A 17,240-nucleotide genomic window follows, 5' to 3' on the forward strand; every position below is an offset into this window, starting at 1 on the left:
TATTTTAAAAAATGCAGACAGTTAATTTGAATGCAGGACCGAGTTATCACTTGTGAAAACAAACAAAAACAAACAGCGTCTATAAATGTGCTCTTTAAATTTTGGAGCAATTTATTTATTTGTATTAAATTGTACATACGCTTTGTATTAAATATATTGTGCATGGATCTATTTGCACTCAAGTAGTGTCACAGTTAGAGCATAAGGTTCACAAGATATTTTGAGATGACGTTGCAAAAGAAATATCTACATGTCACCTTTATCTTGTCTTATCTTAATTAGATTAACAAATTTTGCCCACTGCCTATAGTGTGTAAAGACGCTTGTCTAAACCTTTTTATGATCATTTTACCATTTTTATTAAATAGAAATGATATATTTTACAATAACCTAATCAAAATAATATCTCTCTTACTTCTGTGATTTCTTCCTGTAGGCTTCAGGAAAGAGAAGGTTCCAGAGAATCTGGACGCCATCGTGATAGGGAGTGGCATCGGTGGCATGACGGCAGCAGCTACACTGGCCAAACTGGGCAAGAGAGTGCTGGTGCTGGAGCAGCATGACCAGGCTGGAGGCTGCTGCCACACTTTTACAGAGAAAGGGTTTGAGTTTGATGTAGGTAAGACATGTTCAACATGTATATTCCAGCCTTATCTGTAGGGTCGCTGTGATAAACTACAGACCTGCATGTCACTGACCGGGATAAAGTGAACTCGACTCAGTGTTATTATTTGTAACATATTATAGTATTTTTGATTGCTAATGAATTCAGGCATTTATGCCTCTATTTAAAAGATGCTTATGCAATGTGGCTAGCTGGGTAGCCCAGCATCTTGATTAGCCGTTAAGTTGTGCCTAGTAATAAATATGTACAGTGCCTTGCAAACATATTCAACCTCTTAAAAGTAATCAGAGGTAATTGCGAAGTCTATGGAGGTTCATAGACATAGGAAGACAACACAGAAAATGACTACAAAATAATATTCAAAAGATTAGATATCTAAGTACGCACTGTTGGATCAATTGTGAGGAAATCAAATCTGCATCATATCACAGGTGCTAAAACCCAGCGTCAAAGCATGAAGGAATTTTATGAGTCTGGAGTTTGCCAGAAAGTGTTTTATGTGCAGTTCAGTCTATTAATTATGTATTCACCCTTAAATAAAAGAGTCTCACACACGCATGTTCTTCTGTGCTTTCTTTACTTCACTTCACGTGTTGGCGCATTCTAATGACGTAACATACACAACTTATAATCCTTATACTACATGGTATGTCACTTCTTGCAGACCTTATATAACATATTGTAACATCTTTCTCTTTTTTTTTCTTTTTTCTTTTTTTTTCCCAATAATAAACAGAAGCATAACAATTCAACAACTGCAAACTTCAAATTATGTAAATAATGTAATGTAATAATAATTATATAAATAATAACATGCACAAAATAGCATGTTTGTGTCTTAAGAACAATAAAACACATTTAAACAAAATCTTTCAAGTGTGACGGTCTCATGACCATTCTGCCACTTCTAGTTGTCATGACTCTATTGCTAGCATCTGAAAGGTGTGTGTGTGTGTTGTGCTTGACTCTGGTACTGCTTTTGAATGTCCCTTATTGGTAAGAATCTTCTGATTGGTCTGATCAAATTTGACACTTGTGTTTGTTGAGACAGCTCTCTGCAGTCCTCCAGGCACAGTCCTGAGATGTTTCCAATTTCTCTGTACAACCGTTCCATTTTCCCGCTTCACCGTGTATGATCTGTTGTTGGCCATTCTTTCAACCTTTGCCGGCAAACCAATGTGCTCTGTGTTTCGTGTCCAACTGAACTCTTACTTGTTCACCTTCATGCAGAGGTCTAAGATCTTTCGCTCCTCTGTTGTAGTAGAAGGCCTGTTTGCATTGGTTGTCTTTCACAGCCTGCTCCGTGTTTACAACATCTGGCTTCAGAAGACTGTTATGTGTTGGCAGTAATGTTTTAGTTCTCCTGCTCATGAGTCTTTGGGCAGGACTGGCATTGAATCCCTGAGATGGGGTGTTCCTGTGTTCTAGAATAGCCAGGTATGGGTCAGTCTTTGCTCTCTTTGCCTTTCCCATGAGCTGTTTGGCCATCTTTACTGCAGACTTGGCTTTGCCGTTGCTTTGCGGATATGCCGGAAATGACGTCACATGTCTAAATTCCCAAGCAGTGCTGAACTGTCTGAATTCCTGAGAGCCGTACTGTGGCCCGTTATCAGAGACTACTGTGTCTGGGATGCCGTGTCGTGCAAAATGAGCCTTTAACTTGTGTATCACTGCTCCTCAGCTTGTATCAGGGAGACAATCAATTTCCCAGAAGTTGGAGAAATAGTCAACTGTGATGAGATATGCTCTGTTGTTAAATGAGAATAAATCTGTTCCCACTTTTGCCCAAGGCCTCATAGGAATGTCATGTGCACACCTAGTCTCTTTTTGCTGTCGTACATCCATAGTTCTGCAAACAGCACATTTCCTGATGTATGCTCTGATAGCAGCACTCATCCCAGGCCAGTATACACAGTCTCTTGCAAGCAGCTTTCAATGCCTAGGTGTGATGCATGAATTCTCTCCACAATCTCGGTCCTCAGCTTTGCTGGTATTAGAGCTCTCTCTCCTCTAAAAATCACTCTATCTTGCACACTGAGCTCTCCTCTTACAGAAAAGAATTGTCTTGCCTCTTCTTCCAGCTGAATTTTCTCCTCTGGCCATCCCTGGACTATCACTTTCTGCAACAACTGAAATGTCTCATCCTTAGCAATTTCTCTCTGTATCTTTTCTAGAATCCCTTTGATATGGACAGGTAGTGCAACATGTTTATTGTCTCAATTTCTGTCTCTACTGATCTGAGCTGGGAGTGTCTGCTAAATGCATTAGTCGACCGGTACATAGACAACATTAATGTCATATCGCTGTAGTCTCAAAAGCATTCTCTGCAATCTCTTAGGTGCATTGAGCAATGGCTTTCTTACAATTGTCTCTAGGGGTTTGTGGTCTGAATGCACTTCTACTTTCCTGCCGTAGGTATACTGGTGGAATTTCTCCATTCCAAAAAGGATTGCCAGGCATTCTTTTTCTATTTGAGCATATCCTTTTTCTGTCGGTGTAAGGGCCCTGCTGCTATAAGCAACTGGTTGTCCTGCCTGCAAAAGTGCAGCACCCAGTCCTGACTCCGAGGAGTCACACTGAAGAACAAGGTTGTCATCTGGGTTGTAGTACTTCAAAACAGGTGCTGAGGCAATCATTTGTTTCAATTTGTTGAATGCTACTTCCTGTCTCCCAAACAGTGTCTTTATGTGTCAGTTGTCACTATGGCTCTCACCTTCTCTGGATCAATCTTTAGTCCTTCAGAAGTCAGTCTGTGTCCAATGTATGGCACCTCTTTCTGTCTCAGCTTGAGTTTGTTGAAGTTTAGTTTGATGAACGGTCCAGCAGCTGTCTTAGTTTTGCGTCATGATCTTTCTCAGCTGCTTCTTCATCATTGTCACCTTCTCCACAGACAAGGATGTCATCTGCTATTATCTGGATTCCTGGGAGCCCCTCCAGTGCCCCATGGGCACTCTAATCCATCTATACCTGCCACATGGTGTTGCGAAGGTAGTGAGATAGCTTGACTCTTCTGAAAGCCTTATGTGCCAGAACCCGTCCTTCACATCACAAACAGTAAAGACTCTCGCTTTGGTCAGATCAGGAAGAACATCATCTATGGTGGGCAAGGAAAAGTGTTGACGCTTTAGTGCTTTGTTAAGTGTTCTTGGGTCAATGCAAATTCTTAGCTTTCCCGATGGTTTCTTCACCACCACCATGCTGCTAATCCAATCTGTGCTCTTTTCTACATGAGCTATGATGCCTCTCTCCACCAGGCTTCCCAGCTCATCTTTTAGATGTTTCATCAGAGCCACTGGAACTCTTTGCTTTGGAAGCCTCACCAGTTTAACTGTAGGATCCATTTCTAGGTTATATTCTCCTTCCAGGCATCCATCTCCTTCAAATACATCAGCATACTCTCTATACATGTCACTCTTGTCCCACTGATCCTTTCCTTTGCGACTCACCATTGTAACAATATCATCAATCGCCATGATATTTTCATGCACGGTCTTGTTTCCTAGCAGGGGCATTGACGAGCTTCCCTGCACTACTATAAATTCCAGCCGGTAGAGTTTTCTGTTTCTGGGGTTTCTTATTTTTATTCTGCATTTTCCTACAGGTTTCAGGGTGCTCTTATTGTACATGACCAGGATCTGTTCAGTCTTTTCCATCACTGTATCCGGGTGTAACAGCCGAATGGGAATTACTTTACAACTGGCTCCACAGTCTAGTTGAAATCTTACTGGTCTTTCTCCTATCAGCATGGTTGCAAACAATTTACACTTAGTCCCAGGAGTTTGTTTGACTCTCTGTACTGCATGCACTTCTTCAGCTTTCTGTTTCTCGATTGTCATCATATTCTCTTTTGACAGTTCTGATGCTCTACATATCCTCATGCATTTCTCAAGTGTCAGGTCCGACTCTCTTAATAGACGTTCTCTCACATGTGAGTTTAGTATGCCACATACAATTCTGTCTCTAATCAAAGAGTCTCTAGCCGACCCGAAATTACACGTGTCTGCCAGCACTTTCAAATCCGTAACGTATTTATCAATCATTTCGCTTGAATTCTGATTTCTGGAGAAAAATTTGTACCTTTCCACCGTCTCGTTCGGTGCCGGATTGCAGTGGTTTCTGAACGCGGTTAACAGCCATTCCAATGTCCATTCTCTATCAGCTGGGTGAGCGCATAGCGTCTTACTCAGTTCTCTCCCTGTTTCTCCGATTAGATATTGGAAAAAATCCAAGTGCAAGGAAAAACCAAGTACAAGGAAAACTCCTCTTCCCATGCTTTCCAAGCTTTGGGTATGCACGTTATATTCCAGTCAAAATTCGCTGGCGGCTTCAATCCGAATGCACCCTCCATGTTCGGCACTCAATTGCTTTCTCCGTGGTAACAACTCAGTCTCTCTGTTCCGTTAGTTTACCGCTGCCACCATGTTTTATGCGCAGTTCACTCTATTAATTATGTATTCACCCTTAAATAAAAGAGTCTCACACACGCATATTCTTCTGTGCTTTATTTACTTCACTTCATGTGTTGGCGCATTCTAATGACGTCACATACACAACTTGTAATCCTTATACTACATGGTATGTCACTTCTTGCAGACCTTATATAACATATTGTAACAGAAAGCAGTAGAGTGACCCAGCTAAATAATGGGATATGGTTTTCTGGACCCATAATATATGGTTGTATATATCATGCTTTGGTGATGCATTTCCTCAGAAGTAATTGGGCATTTTAAGATCCATGGATACTCCAAGACTAAAAAAACATTTAGTAGGACAGTGATGCCAAAGCAACACAGGAGTTGTTGATCAAACCCAAGGTAAATGTTCTTCCAAAGGTAAAGGGCCAAGTCAAAGTCCAGGTCTCAATCCAAGTACTAGTCTGAAGAGTTTTAGTTGTAACTTGAACAAATAAGAAATAAATTAGAACCAATTTTGTTGAATTTTTAGGGTTCTTTAAAGGACTTTTAATTCAGATCTTTTCCCATGTATAATGTGCTATAGCAACCAACAAAATTCAAGTTAAAACAATTAGAAAAATGCTCTATATCTTCTGTATATCTATCTCTACAGGATTACATTACATTGGTCAGCTCCATGAGAATAGTCTGTTTAAGATCGTTATGGACCAGATTACAGAAGGACAACTACAGTTTGTGGAACTAGACAAACACTTTGACACTTTAGTGATAGGTGGCGGAGAGAAAATCAGGAAATACACAATTTACAGTGGCAAAACTGAGATGGAGGAGCATCTGAAGGCGCAGTTCCCTGATGATACCAAAGCTGTTCAGGAGTTCTTCAAAATCATGAAGGTATTGTATTCACACAGATCTCTTACCTCAGAATCATCTCTCAGCTTTTGGGGGAGCTTTGTCATTTCCCCCAATAACATACACATATTTTTCCTCAGATCTCAGCCAGGAAGACACCATTATTGGCTGCACTGAAGTTGATTCCTCAGTGGATGGCACTGTTCCTGCTTAAAAGTGGCATTGCTGATTTCTGCTCCTCCATCTTCCGCCTTGTAGGCACTGATGCCACTACACTTGCCAACAGTTTGACCTCCAACAAGGACCTCCAATTAATCTTCAATTATGTTTTCTATGGTGAGACACTGCTTGTAATCAGTTTTACCTAGCAGTGGTGGCATGGTTGTGCAACAGGTTGCGTTGATGCCTAAGCGCTCCGGGGTTCATCCTGAGCTTGTGTTACTGTTTGTGTGGAGTTTAGCATGTTCTTTTTTTGTTTGGGTGGGTTTCCTACATGTTCTCTAGTTTCATCACACTGTCCAAAAAATGTTTGGTAGGTGGATTGGCGACACAAAGCTACGATGAGTGTGTGCAGCTGTCCTGTGGTAGTGTGTCATCCCATTTAGGGTATGTTCCTGGAATAGGCTTTGGACTTTTTTGTTATAACCTATATATGGAAATGTGGTAGCTCAGTGGTTAAGGTGTTAGAAAACTGCTTGGAAGGTTGTGAGCTCAAATCCCAGTACCAACAAGCTGGAACTTCTGGGCCCCTGAACAAGGCCCTTAACCCTCTAGTGCTCATTTTTATAAATTAGATGTAAATACATACATTCATATTGAATTACATACAAATACATAGTCATATTTCCTTGATATTAGGAGGAGAGTCTGCAAGTGTGGAAATAACTTCTGTGAGAATATTCAATAAAACTCCTTAGAATTTAGCTACTAATTTTTTTAATCGACAGGTGTTCCACCGAAAGAGTGCAGCAGTGTCATTAATGCTTTGCTGTTGCACCACTACAAGCGTGGAGCATACTACCCAAAAGGTGGCGCCAGTGAAATCCCATTCCACATCACTAAAGTCATTCAGAAATTCGGAGGACGTGTGCTGGTCCGGGCTCCTGTAAATCGCATCCTGCTTGATAATAATGGGACTGCGTATGGTGAGTAAGAGAGATGATTACAGCCATATTATAATATGTTCACTATGACACAATACTTCTATAGTTTTATTAATAATCACTGAAGTCTCACAGATGAATGGGGTTCAGTTCAGTAAAATTAGATTTTAGCTTAATTTTCCTTCTTTGAACTTAAATATACAATGATTGATGATATGAAAATGATACAAAACAGTATGACTGTTTATGAGTTATGTGTTAGGTATTATTTCTATTGAACCTATTGAACACTATAGTATATTTTGCTTTGTTTTAGGCGTCAGTGTGAGAAAAAACCAAGAGGACGTGGAAGTGCGGGCTCCTGTTATCATCTCCAACTGTGGAGTCTTCAACACTTTTCAGAAACTTCTTCCACCACATATACAAACCAAACCAGGTCGTCACTTTATTTCGTTATTAGGTGGATTCTCAGGTGTTAAAATGTTAATATATGTTAAATCCAGCACTAAACATGAGCTATGTTTTCATGATATGAGTTAATGTTGCAGAGATTCAGAAGAGACTGAATGTGATGAGACCTGGACGAGGATGTCTTTTAGTGTTCTCGGGTTTCGATGCCACACAGGAGGAGCTGGGCATCAAATCCAACAACACGTGGCTCTTTAAGTCTAACGACATGGATGCCATGTTAGTACTATTATGTACTGAATATGACACAATGTGGTGTTTTGTAATAGTTAAAAAAATTGATGGGGCAGATCAGTGCAGCAAGTAGCCATTACTACCAGATGTGAAATATTTTCCTTTTATTAACAGCATATTATGGAGTGTTTTATTCCCCTTATACCACAGCAGTTTATTATTTTAATTATCAATTATTTTAATAAGGGGGGCACGGTGGCTTAGTGGTTAGCACGTTCGCCTCACTCCTCCAGGGTCAGGGTTCGATTCCCGCCTCCACCTTGTGTGTGTGGAGTTTGCATGTTCTCCCCGTGCCTCGGGGGTTTCCTCCGGGTACTCCGTTTTCCTCCCCCGGTCCAAAGACATGCATGGTAGGTTGATTGGCATCTCTGGAAAATTGTCCCTAGTGTGTGATTGCGTGAGTGAATGAGAGTGTGTGTGCCCTGCGATGGGTTGGCACTCCGTCCAGGGTGTATCCTGCCTTGATGCCCAATGACGCCTGAGATAGGCACAGGTTCCCCGTGACCCGAGGTAGTTCGGATAAGCGGTAGAAGATGAATGAATTATTTTAATAATTAAGAAAACTGGTTTGTTGTTACATCGAATGTTGTTTATTATCTGCTGTGTAAAAGGAAGATATGATAGTTTATTGGATCTGTAATCTTTGCAATTTTATTGGTTGTTAGTTTTCCTTTAGAAGTTTTCCTTTACATTTCACTTTCGTAAATGTTTGGCCTAGTTTTCTCATCAGACTTGTTCTCATATAAAGCCCACTAGGTTGTGCTGTTGTCTAATCCTTGAGAGAAATTTAACCACAGCACAATCCCAGAACTCAGAACCCAGAACACTTTTTTCACTTAGACATAGTTTTATTTTTAATTATATTACAGGCTGTGGGAAGAACATGGTCAAACCCAGCATGCTTCTGCACGGCTATTCCTGTTAAGCACATGTGGCACTGCACTGAGGTTTTACACTTCTAATGTTGTGTTTATATATTAAGGATGGATGAGTACTTCAGTCTGGAGAAGGAGGAAGCTCCAGATAACATTCCTATGACGTATTTTACGTTTCCATCTGCCAAAGATCCCACGTCAAAGATCCGTCACCCAGGTATAACCTCAGTATTCATCAGAAAATGTTTGGATTTTAAAACTACCAGATGCAGGTCAATGATGTGGCAAGTATCCGATGCCAAATGCAGTACTGATTTCAAGTTCGAACCACACAACAGTTACTGTCCATTCAAAGAATATGACTTTCTATTCATTTTTGAATGTTTGAGTATTGAGTCCAATATTATTACCATCTCCTGTTCATTTTTCAGGTAAATCTTGTATGACCATGCTGATAATGGTCAAGTATGAATGGTTTGAAGAGTGGAAGGACACTCCAGTAAGGAAAAGAGGGGATGACTATTTAGCATACAAGATGAGATTTGCCAACAATGTCTTTGACTGGGCCTGCAGCCAGTTCCCCAAACTGATTGACAAGGTAGCTGTCGTTTCATCAATGCACCAGCGCTAATAATTTGAATGAAGCCACAGACGATGAAAGTTAGAGCACAGATAAAGGCAGAGCAGTTTCTAAATGTATTCATTGTGAAAAATGCTACACCAGCCTACACTGGGTTTCAGTTCTGTCGGTAAAGTACAACAGTCTGGGACTACAATGGGTTCAGAATAGAATAGAAGCCTTTATTAGCCTTTATTCTTTAAACTTACCCCAAATGAACAAGCCAGAGGTGATGTTGGAAAGGAAAAACTCCTTGAGACAAACCATGAGAGGAATCATTTGAGGTATAACAGTCATGTCTTGTTGAAGAATGTCCATGTGGGTCCATTCACACTTGGACTGGTCTCCAAGTGAGGAGATTCTAACCAGAAGTAGTGCATCAGAATGGATCAGGCAGGTCAGAAGAGCAGATGTTTTCAGACCCACTGGTATCTCAGGAGTAGCTTGACAGAGATGCAGAGAATGACAGGATATTAGTGACCCATACTCAGAATTCGTTCTCTGCATTTAACCCATACAAAGTGCACACACACAGCAGTGAACAGACACACACCGTGAACACATACCCGGAGCAGCGGGCAGCCATTTATGCTGCGGCACCCGGGGAGCAGTTGGGGGGTTCGGTGCCTTGTGGTATTGCCCGCCCGAGACTCAAACCCACAACCTTAGGGTTAGGAGTCAAACTCTCTAACCATTAGGTCACAACTTCAACGGTAGATATTAGATATGCTTCTGATAACCTAATAGCTTTTTGAACACCAAGATCATAAAAAAATAGCTTACACAGGTACTGCACCTCCAGACCTTTTGGTGCTTTATAAGTAATGGAAAATGTGATATGGAGCTAATATAGTGTGGATAAGATATGAGGGATGTGTTCATATCTTCTGATTTTAGTAACATCTCTACCCCTAGCATTCTAGGCTAACTGGAGCTTGTTTATGCACCTACTGGAACATCCAGACAGTAAGGCATTGCAATAATCATCCCTATAGGTAACAAAAGCATGAGCTAGTTTTTCAGTGTCACGTCGTTGACATTATATTTCTAAGCAATAGATCTGAGATGAAAAAGGGCAATCCTAGTAATATTATCTACATGAGCCTCAAGCTCAATCACAAGAAGGTATTTTACTGCTGCACAGGATGAAACAAAGTCCATCCAGAGTTACGCTGTAATCAGACTTTTCTAGCTTTCTAGTTCAACAAGGTGTATAGTATGGTCAGTATTGTCAAAAGCTGCACTAAGGTCAAGTAAGACCAGCAGGGAGACTCAACCCTGATCAGTATCCAATAGTAGGTCATTTACAGTACCACTTGAACTAGTGCTGTCTCTGTGCTAGGATGTGCCCTAGATCCTGACTGGTACATTTCATGAATGTTGGTCTTGTGTAGATATAAGCATAACTGCTGTTTTACAACCTTTTATATGATGTTGGAGATAAAGGGGAGATTGGAAAGTCGTAGATTGGAAAGACTGCTGATTACCTGAGATTTCATGCACAGCAGTTACACAATTGTGCAAAACAACAAAAAAGTCCAGTGAGCTGCAGCCCCGTGTGTCGGAGAGATCAGAGGCCAGGCTCTTTCACACTAACAAAAAGGCTGAACCAAGCATGCTTTATAACTGTGTTGAGAAGAAAAACATCACAGAATGCACACCATGTCAAACCTTGAGATGGATGGTCTACAGAAGCAGAAGACTACATCAGGTTCTACTGTTAGCCAGGATTGGGTATAGGCTTGTCCAGTTTTTGTGAACCTTCTGTGGCTTGAAGCTCGCATGTTTTCATGCTTTCCGCTGCTGAAACATAACTTGTATGAATTCACTTGAAAACCATTGCTTTAATTCATGAACTTTGTCATGTTTTTCTACCTTTTTCTCCCCTAGTTGGTATTTCAGGAGGTCTCCAGTCCGTTATCCAACACATACTATCTTGGTTCTTACCTCGGAGCCATGTACTCAGCTGAGCACAACTTGGAGCGCTTCCAAGCAGAAGCATTGGCCAGAAACCGTTGTGATACCCCTGTCAAAAATCTCTTCATTTCAGGTACAACAAGCCCTGTGTGATTTACCATAGCTAAGTGAGTCTGGTATGTGAAGGATGTGGGAACATAGTGGTTAAGGCCACTGATCGGAAGGTTGTGAGTTTGAATCCAAGGTCCACCAACATCACTGATGGGCCCTTGAGCAAGACCCTTAACCCACAGTTGCTCAGTTCTATAAAAAACAAAGAAGAGATAAGTCACTCCGGATATGGTTGTCTGCTAAATGGTGGAAATGTTTCTATGGTTCTTAGTTATGCTATGGAAAGGATGGTCACTCGGTTACTGTTGGTGTGAGGGTTGGTCAATAGAATCTTTATGAAATTTGCTTTTCATAGTCAGTTTGGTCTTCATTGTTATATCTATGAGTGCCTGTTCATGTTGAGCTCCAGCACAGTGAGCTTGTATTCCAGGGTTTGTTCACTCATTATGTTACTCTGTGTGTTTTTTCGGGTTTGCAGGTCAGGACGTGTTTAGCTGTGGTATCGCAGGTGCATTACATGGTGGCCTTCTATGTGCCTCCACGGTGCTCAAACAGATTGTGTACATCGACCTAATGATGCTAAAGAAGAAGCTGAAAAGGAAGAAGGCGAGAGGAACTGCTGAAAACCTCAAAAAGCTGCAGTGAATCAGAGGGAAAAGCTATATCCACTGACGGAAGCAATGAGCGGCTAATTAGTGGTCAATTAGCATTTTATCTTGATTACAAAATGTTATATAAATAAATACATTTTGGTCCTCTCCTCTTCTATAAATGTCATAATATTCATGGTAAAATGACATCCTACAGTAAATATTTTTTTTCGTTTTTAAACTACATCATGCAGTTACACACTTTCATTCCTCTAGATCGCTTTCTAGATTTACTTGAATTCATACATGTAATGCTATAATAACAAAGAAATTAGACAAACACAAAATAAACAATAATTAAGAATTGGAGAATTGAAGGAAAACACAATTGAAGGAATATTTGTTGTTAATTTCTTACAGAAAATGACTAAAAAAAGTCCATAAAAGGGTGAATGTATCCAATATGTGTAAATCATCGATCACTTGAATCTATATATGGAATTTATGCATAGATTTAATTATTTATTTTTTTTAAATAACCTTGCAAAGAAAGACCAAACCACTTCATTTCCACCCATAACTATCAATTAGAGCTGTAACCTTGCACTCTGAATCTGCACATTATATATTTTTTGCAACCCTGACCAGGGTAAGATGGATGGATGGATGGATGGATGGATGGATGGATGGTTGCCATTGGTTTAAATCTGCAATTACATCATAGTGTTTGGGAATTTCTTCACTCTTAATAGACCTGTATTTGTATTTCAGTACGCAGTTTGACAGAATGTCACTCTAGAGAGGGAAGTGTGTCCCTGTGTGCTGACATGATAAATAACCCAGAAAAACACCTGATATTAAGCCTTTAACTGTTTAAGAAGAATCCTCATGCCAGTGTTGTTCTGACCTGTGTGTGGTTCGCTCCTGATCGGGAATCAAAGGCGTTACAGGAAACCTCACACCTTGTCAACTAAGTGGACATTTCCACTGGGAATAGCGTGCAGATTGGTTGGTATAACATGAGCCCTGATGAATGACTAGTGCTGTGGTGGAGACACGGTTAGGAGGTGAGAGGGATGAATGCTTTCACTGTGTGTAGCTGCAGCGGGATGCAAACTCTCATCCAGCTCTCTGCTCTTCTCTATTCGCTGTGAACACAGACCTGTACAGTGAGATACAGAGATGTCATGTGGTCACTTAGAGATGATCTGATTTATTGATTTTTTATCTAAATTACCACTGGATTTGGGTAGAATGCTGGAGTATCCATCTGTGTATTGATCATTTCTGTGTATTAGTTATCAGTTAAGTGACTAATGGTATTTGTATTTAAACCTAAATTTGGTATTGCATATTTGACTGTTCATTATCTAATTGATGAAAACATGCAAGTCAAGTCAAGAAGCTTTTATTGTCATTTCAACCATATATAGCTGTTGCAGTACACAGTGAAATGAGACAACGTTTCTCCAGGATCAGGGTGCTACATAAAACAGAGACAGGGCTAAGGACATGTAAGTAGTCTTTGCCACATAAAGTGCAACTGTGAATCCTCGTGCAAACAGTGCATGACAAGACAAACAAGACAGACAAGACAGTGCAGGACAAAAGACAGTGCAGACACAAAGTTACAAGACAATACAAAAAGCACAAAAAATGCAATACACAAAAGACAAACAGTAAACAGAAACAGCGCCGACCGACCAGTGTATTTACTGTATGTGAATACTGAATGTTCAAACAATATTTCGGGCAGTAACATTAGAATGAACACAGTTTCTTAGCAGCAGGTCCTTGCGATAATATATAGAATTGTGCAAAAACAGCAAATGACAAATATTGTATCATATGTGCGAAATGGCTGAGATATTGTACAATATGTCCGAAAACGGCGGAAATGCTGGACAGTTTGTGCAAAAGCAGCAGAAAAGTGTGCAAAGCAGCATGTAAACAGTATGATGTGTTGGTGTGTGTGTTTTGTGAGGGTCTATGCAGTCCATACAGATGATGTGTGTGTATGTTGTGCTCAGTACAGTTCAGTTCAGTTATTGAGAAGTCTGATGGCTTGTGGGAAGAAACTATTATAAACTATTACTATTATATGCACAGGTACCGTTAGCGTCTCACAGATCTTAGATAAGCTTTTAGTCTGTGTGGGATTCCTCTGCGTTCTCTGGTTTCCTCTCATCTCACATGTAGTTAGCTGGATTACTGACATTAGGAGACATGTTACAGTAATGCAGTTCAGTGTGCAATCTCCTGAAGACTGCCACTGTGCCGAACTAGCAGGTGGCGGTCAGAAGGCAGACGGAGAAAAATCTGATTCTTGGTAAAATAACATTTTGTAAAACATAGCATGCAATTAGAGGCTGTTACATTCTCTGGTTCGCTATATGTTGAAGCTAGGATTTCCTTTATTTTATACTTATAATGTTGTTCCCGTGACAAAAAGGTTGAGAATAAAGGAAAAGACATAGTGGTAAAAAAAAAAATAATAATTAAGAGGAAAAAAAGTTCTGCAGAAGAAGTTCCACACTAGATGTTCCTCCAGACAATAAAATAAATGCTTACGGGTTCTAAATGTGGCATTTTTTTCAAATTATTTAGGTAAGGTATTCTGTGAAAAATGAAGAGCAAGATGAAAAAACTAAAGCAAGATGAAAAAGCCATTTGAATGAGAGGGAGAAACCGGTAGACTTTGACCGTAGTGCTCTGATGAACACCAAACTAATAGAATTTTTTAAATTTAATATATATATATATATATATATATATATATATATATATATATATATATATATATATATATTTATTTTTTTTTTTTTTTTGTGAATATCACCTTCACAGAAATTGGTCTCTCCTTGGTGTCTTTTCCGCTACGTATTTGTCTTCCACATGTCCCTCCTACAAGCAGGGCTTGGCCAGGCTTCCTTTGTTTCTGACTTTCCCAGCTGTGTTGAGGCCAAAAGAGGCAGCTGGTTTTAATCATCAGACAAACACGCACACACACACAGAGAGAACTTGAAAAGGGTGGGGAAGAAAAACATACTAACACACTGTAAGGTCACCTAAACACCAGGAGAAGCTCGAGTAGCCCACTGTCCAGTGTTTCTTCTCAGTTCAGACATCTTTTCATGTCACTCAATCCAAATTTGGAAAAATTTACATAAGGCAGTTCATATGAAAAGTTCCTATGAGGTAATTTCCTTCCCTAAAATGACTCTTTCTAGTCATAAAGTCTATCATTTATAGAATTGAGGTGAGTAAAGCTTTAATAAATATTAATTTGATTCCTTCATATTGTCTGAATGTCCCTGCTAGAGAATAAGTGGGATCTCAGAAATCCTACATTTGTTGTGTGTGTGTGTGTTTGAGAGAGAGAGATAAAGAGAGAGAGAGAGAGAGAGAGAGAGAGAGAGAGAGAGAGAGAGAGCTTTATAACTGATGTGAAGCAAAGGGGAGGAGAAATCGTTCCAGACAAGAACAGAACAGCAAAATGACTGCAGCGTTGGCCAGGACGACTCATGCAGCCATTTCTGTAATTAATGAAACACGAAGAAGTTTCAGCAAATGATGACTGACAGAAAGCTAAATTGTTATCTTTTATTAGCTCTCTGGTTTCTGTTATATGCAGGATTAATGAGACAGATTTATAAAACTAGAAGATAAAAGAACAATAATAAGGTAGTCTTAAATCCGAGCTGGTTAAGAATAAAATATAATAAAATTAATAAAAATATAGTGTCAGTTTAATGATTGTAAATTTCTATGATGGCGGGTGCACGTTAATATCTTCTTGCTTTATTATTTGCTATCATATATCTAGCCTTTCTGGAGTGTTTCATCACTGGAGATGTGCCGGTCGGTCGACTCATAACGCTGGAATTCCTCTTGGCAGCCGGTCCACTTTTTTCCATTTCAGATGTGCGGATTGTGCAGATCGTCAGGTTATAACTTATGTTACATGCACTTCAGAGAAGGAAAAAAAAAAACAGAGAGAGACAGAGGGAGGGAGGCCATTTTGGAAGGTTTACAAAGTGCAGAACAAAGACAGAAATTGGGAAAAGAGTAACATGGAGCAAATGTATCAGAGAGAGAGAAGAAGAATGGAAAGATTTGTAACAAGGCTTTATGGATTAGATTAAAGAAGAGCACTGAATGGAAATCTACATTAGCTAGAATAACATATTTTGCAGAGAATCTGTGAAGCATGGGTTTAATTTTTTTTTTTTGCTTTGCTTATATGTTGCTATGCTATGTTAACAGCAACAGCACACATTGATTCATTCCAGAGATTTGGCTGAACTCTTGGCTTTAAACACCAGAGATCATCTTTCCTCTTTTCATCCGCCTCTCCATCTCCCCCTGTTGTTTATAAGGTGCCATAATCAATAGGGCATTAAAACGATCACAGGAATAGATCTGAAACTGAAAGGGTTCGTTCAGGAAGAAAACCAAAAAGTAACTAGTCTGATCTTCCATTAAATCCTTCACGCTGTGAAAAGTTAAAAATATTAGGTGTTATATGATTAGGATTGGGAATATGGTAATGCTCGTGCTATTTGAAGTCTGTCTGGCCGTACATTCAGAACTTCAGCCTTTAACTGATCCTTAAAGTGATATTTACATCAGAGTCATTTCATCCCCAATGTTCAGCCAATTATATTTCTTATAAAAACAAGTCAGCTAGTCCAATTCAGTTGTCACAAAGCAGCTTTACAGGAATAAAGAAGACAAAGTTAAAAGTTTTCATTTATATTTATCCCTAATGAGCAAGAAAAAGGCAACGATGGCAAGGAAAAATCCAAACTATCTTGGGTCACGGGGAGCCTGTGCCTATCTCAGGCGTCATTGGGCATCAAGGCAGGATACACCCTGGACGGAGTGCCAGCAAATCACAGGGCACACACATACACACACACTCTCATTCACTCACGCAATCACACTCTACGGACAATTTTCCAGAGATGCCAGTCAACCTACCATGCATGTCTTTGGACCGGGGGAGGAAACCGGAGTACACGGAGGAAACCCCCGAGGCACGGGGAGAACATGCAAACTCCACACACACAAGGCGGAGGCGGGAATCGAATTGAAGCATGCTGAAAAGATATCACAGGCAACATGCAGTGGAGTGTAATAAATAGTGTAAATTTGCCGTACTTAATAGTAAGGATGAAAGAGCAGGAAACCATTTCCATCAGCAATGTTATTGCAGGGTAAGCCAGAGATATTCATCACTGGTAGAGTTGCACTGTTTCGATAATACTTATTTTGGCAGATTAGAGGCTTAAGAGAAGAGAGTAAAGGAAAAATCATTTAGGAGTGATGATTATGTGCAGAGGGATAATATTAGATATGATCGGATGCTCTTCTTCACATATATAAACACATACAGGCCCAGAATAAACATGTTGGCTGATACAGC

At 40.0% G+C, this 17,240-nt stretch overlaps 1 protein-coding gene across 1 annotated transcript in view; it reads left to right on the forward strand.

Moving 5' to 3' along the window:
* The window catches only part of LOC132841527 (inactive all-trans-retinol 13,14-reductase-like), a 12,880-nt gene extending 680 nt beyond the window's left edge, over positions 1-12,200 (forward strand). The window contains exons 2-11 of the mRNA XM_060863879.1: positions 437-619; positions 5,696-5,937; positions 6,036-6,231; positions 6,843-7,040; positions 7,315-7,434; positions 7,547-7,685; positions 8,683-8,792; positions 9,007-9,173; positions 11,085-11,244; positions 11,701-12,200. Coding sequence (XP_060719862.1) covers positions 437-619; positions 5,696-5,937; positions 6,036-6,231; positions 6,843-7,040; positions 7,315-7,434; positions 7,547-7,685; positions 8,683-8,792; positions 9,007-9,173; positions 11,085-11,244; positions 11,701-11,867 — 1,682 coding nt within the window. The 3' untranslated portion in view covers positions 11,868-12,200. The remainder of the gene's footprint in view (positions 1-436; positions 620-5,695; positions 5,938-6,035; positions 6,232-6,842; positions 7,041-7,314; positions 7,435-7,546; positions 7,686-8,682; positions 8,793-9,006; positions 9,174-11,084; positions 11,245-11,700) is intronic.
* Positions 12,201-17,240: the final 5,040 nt, after the last annotated feature.

The sequence above is a fragment of the Tachysurus vachellii genome, chromosome 2, assembly GCF_030014155.1.
Source record: "Tachysurus vachellii isolate PV-2020 chromosome 2, HZAU_Pvac_v1, whole genome shotgun sequence".
In the NCBI taxonomy this organism is placed as follows: domain Eukaryota; kingdom Metazoa; phylum Chordata; class Actinopteri; order Siluriformes; family Bagridae; genus Tachysurus; species Tachysurus vachellii.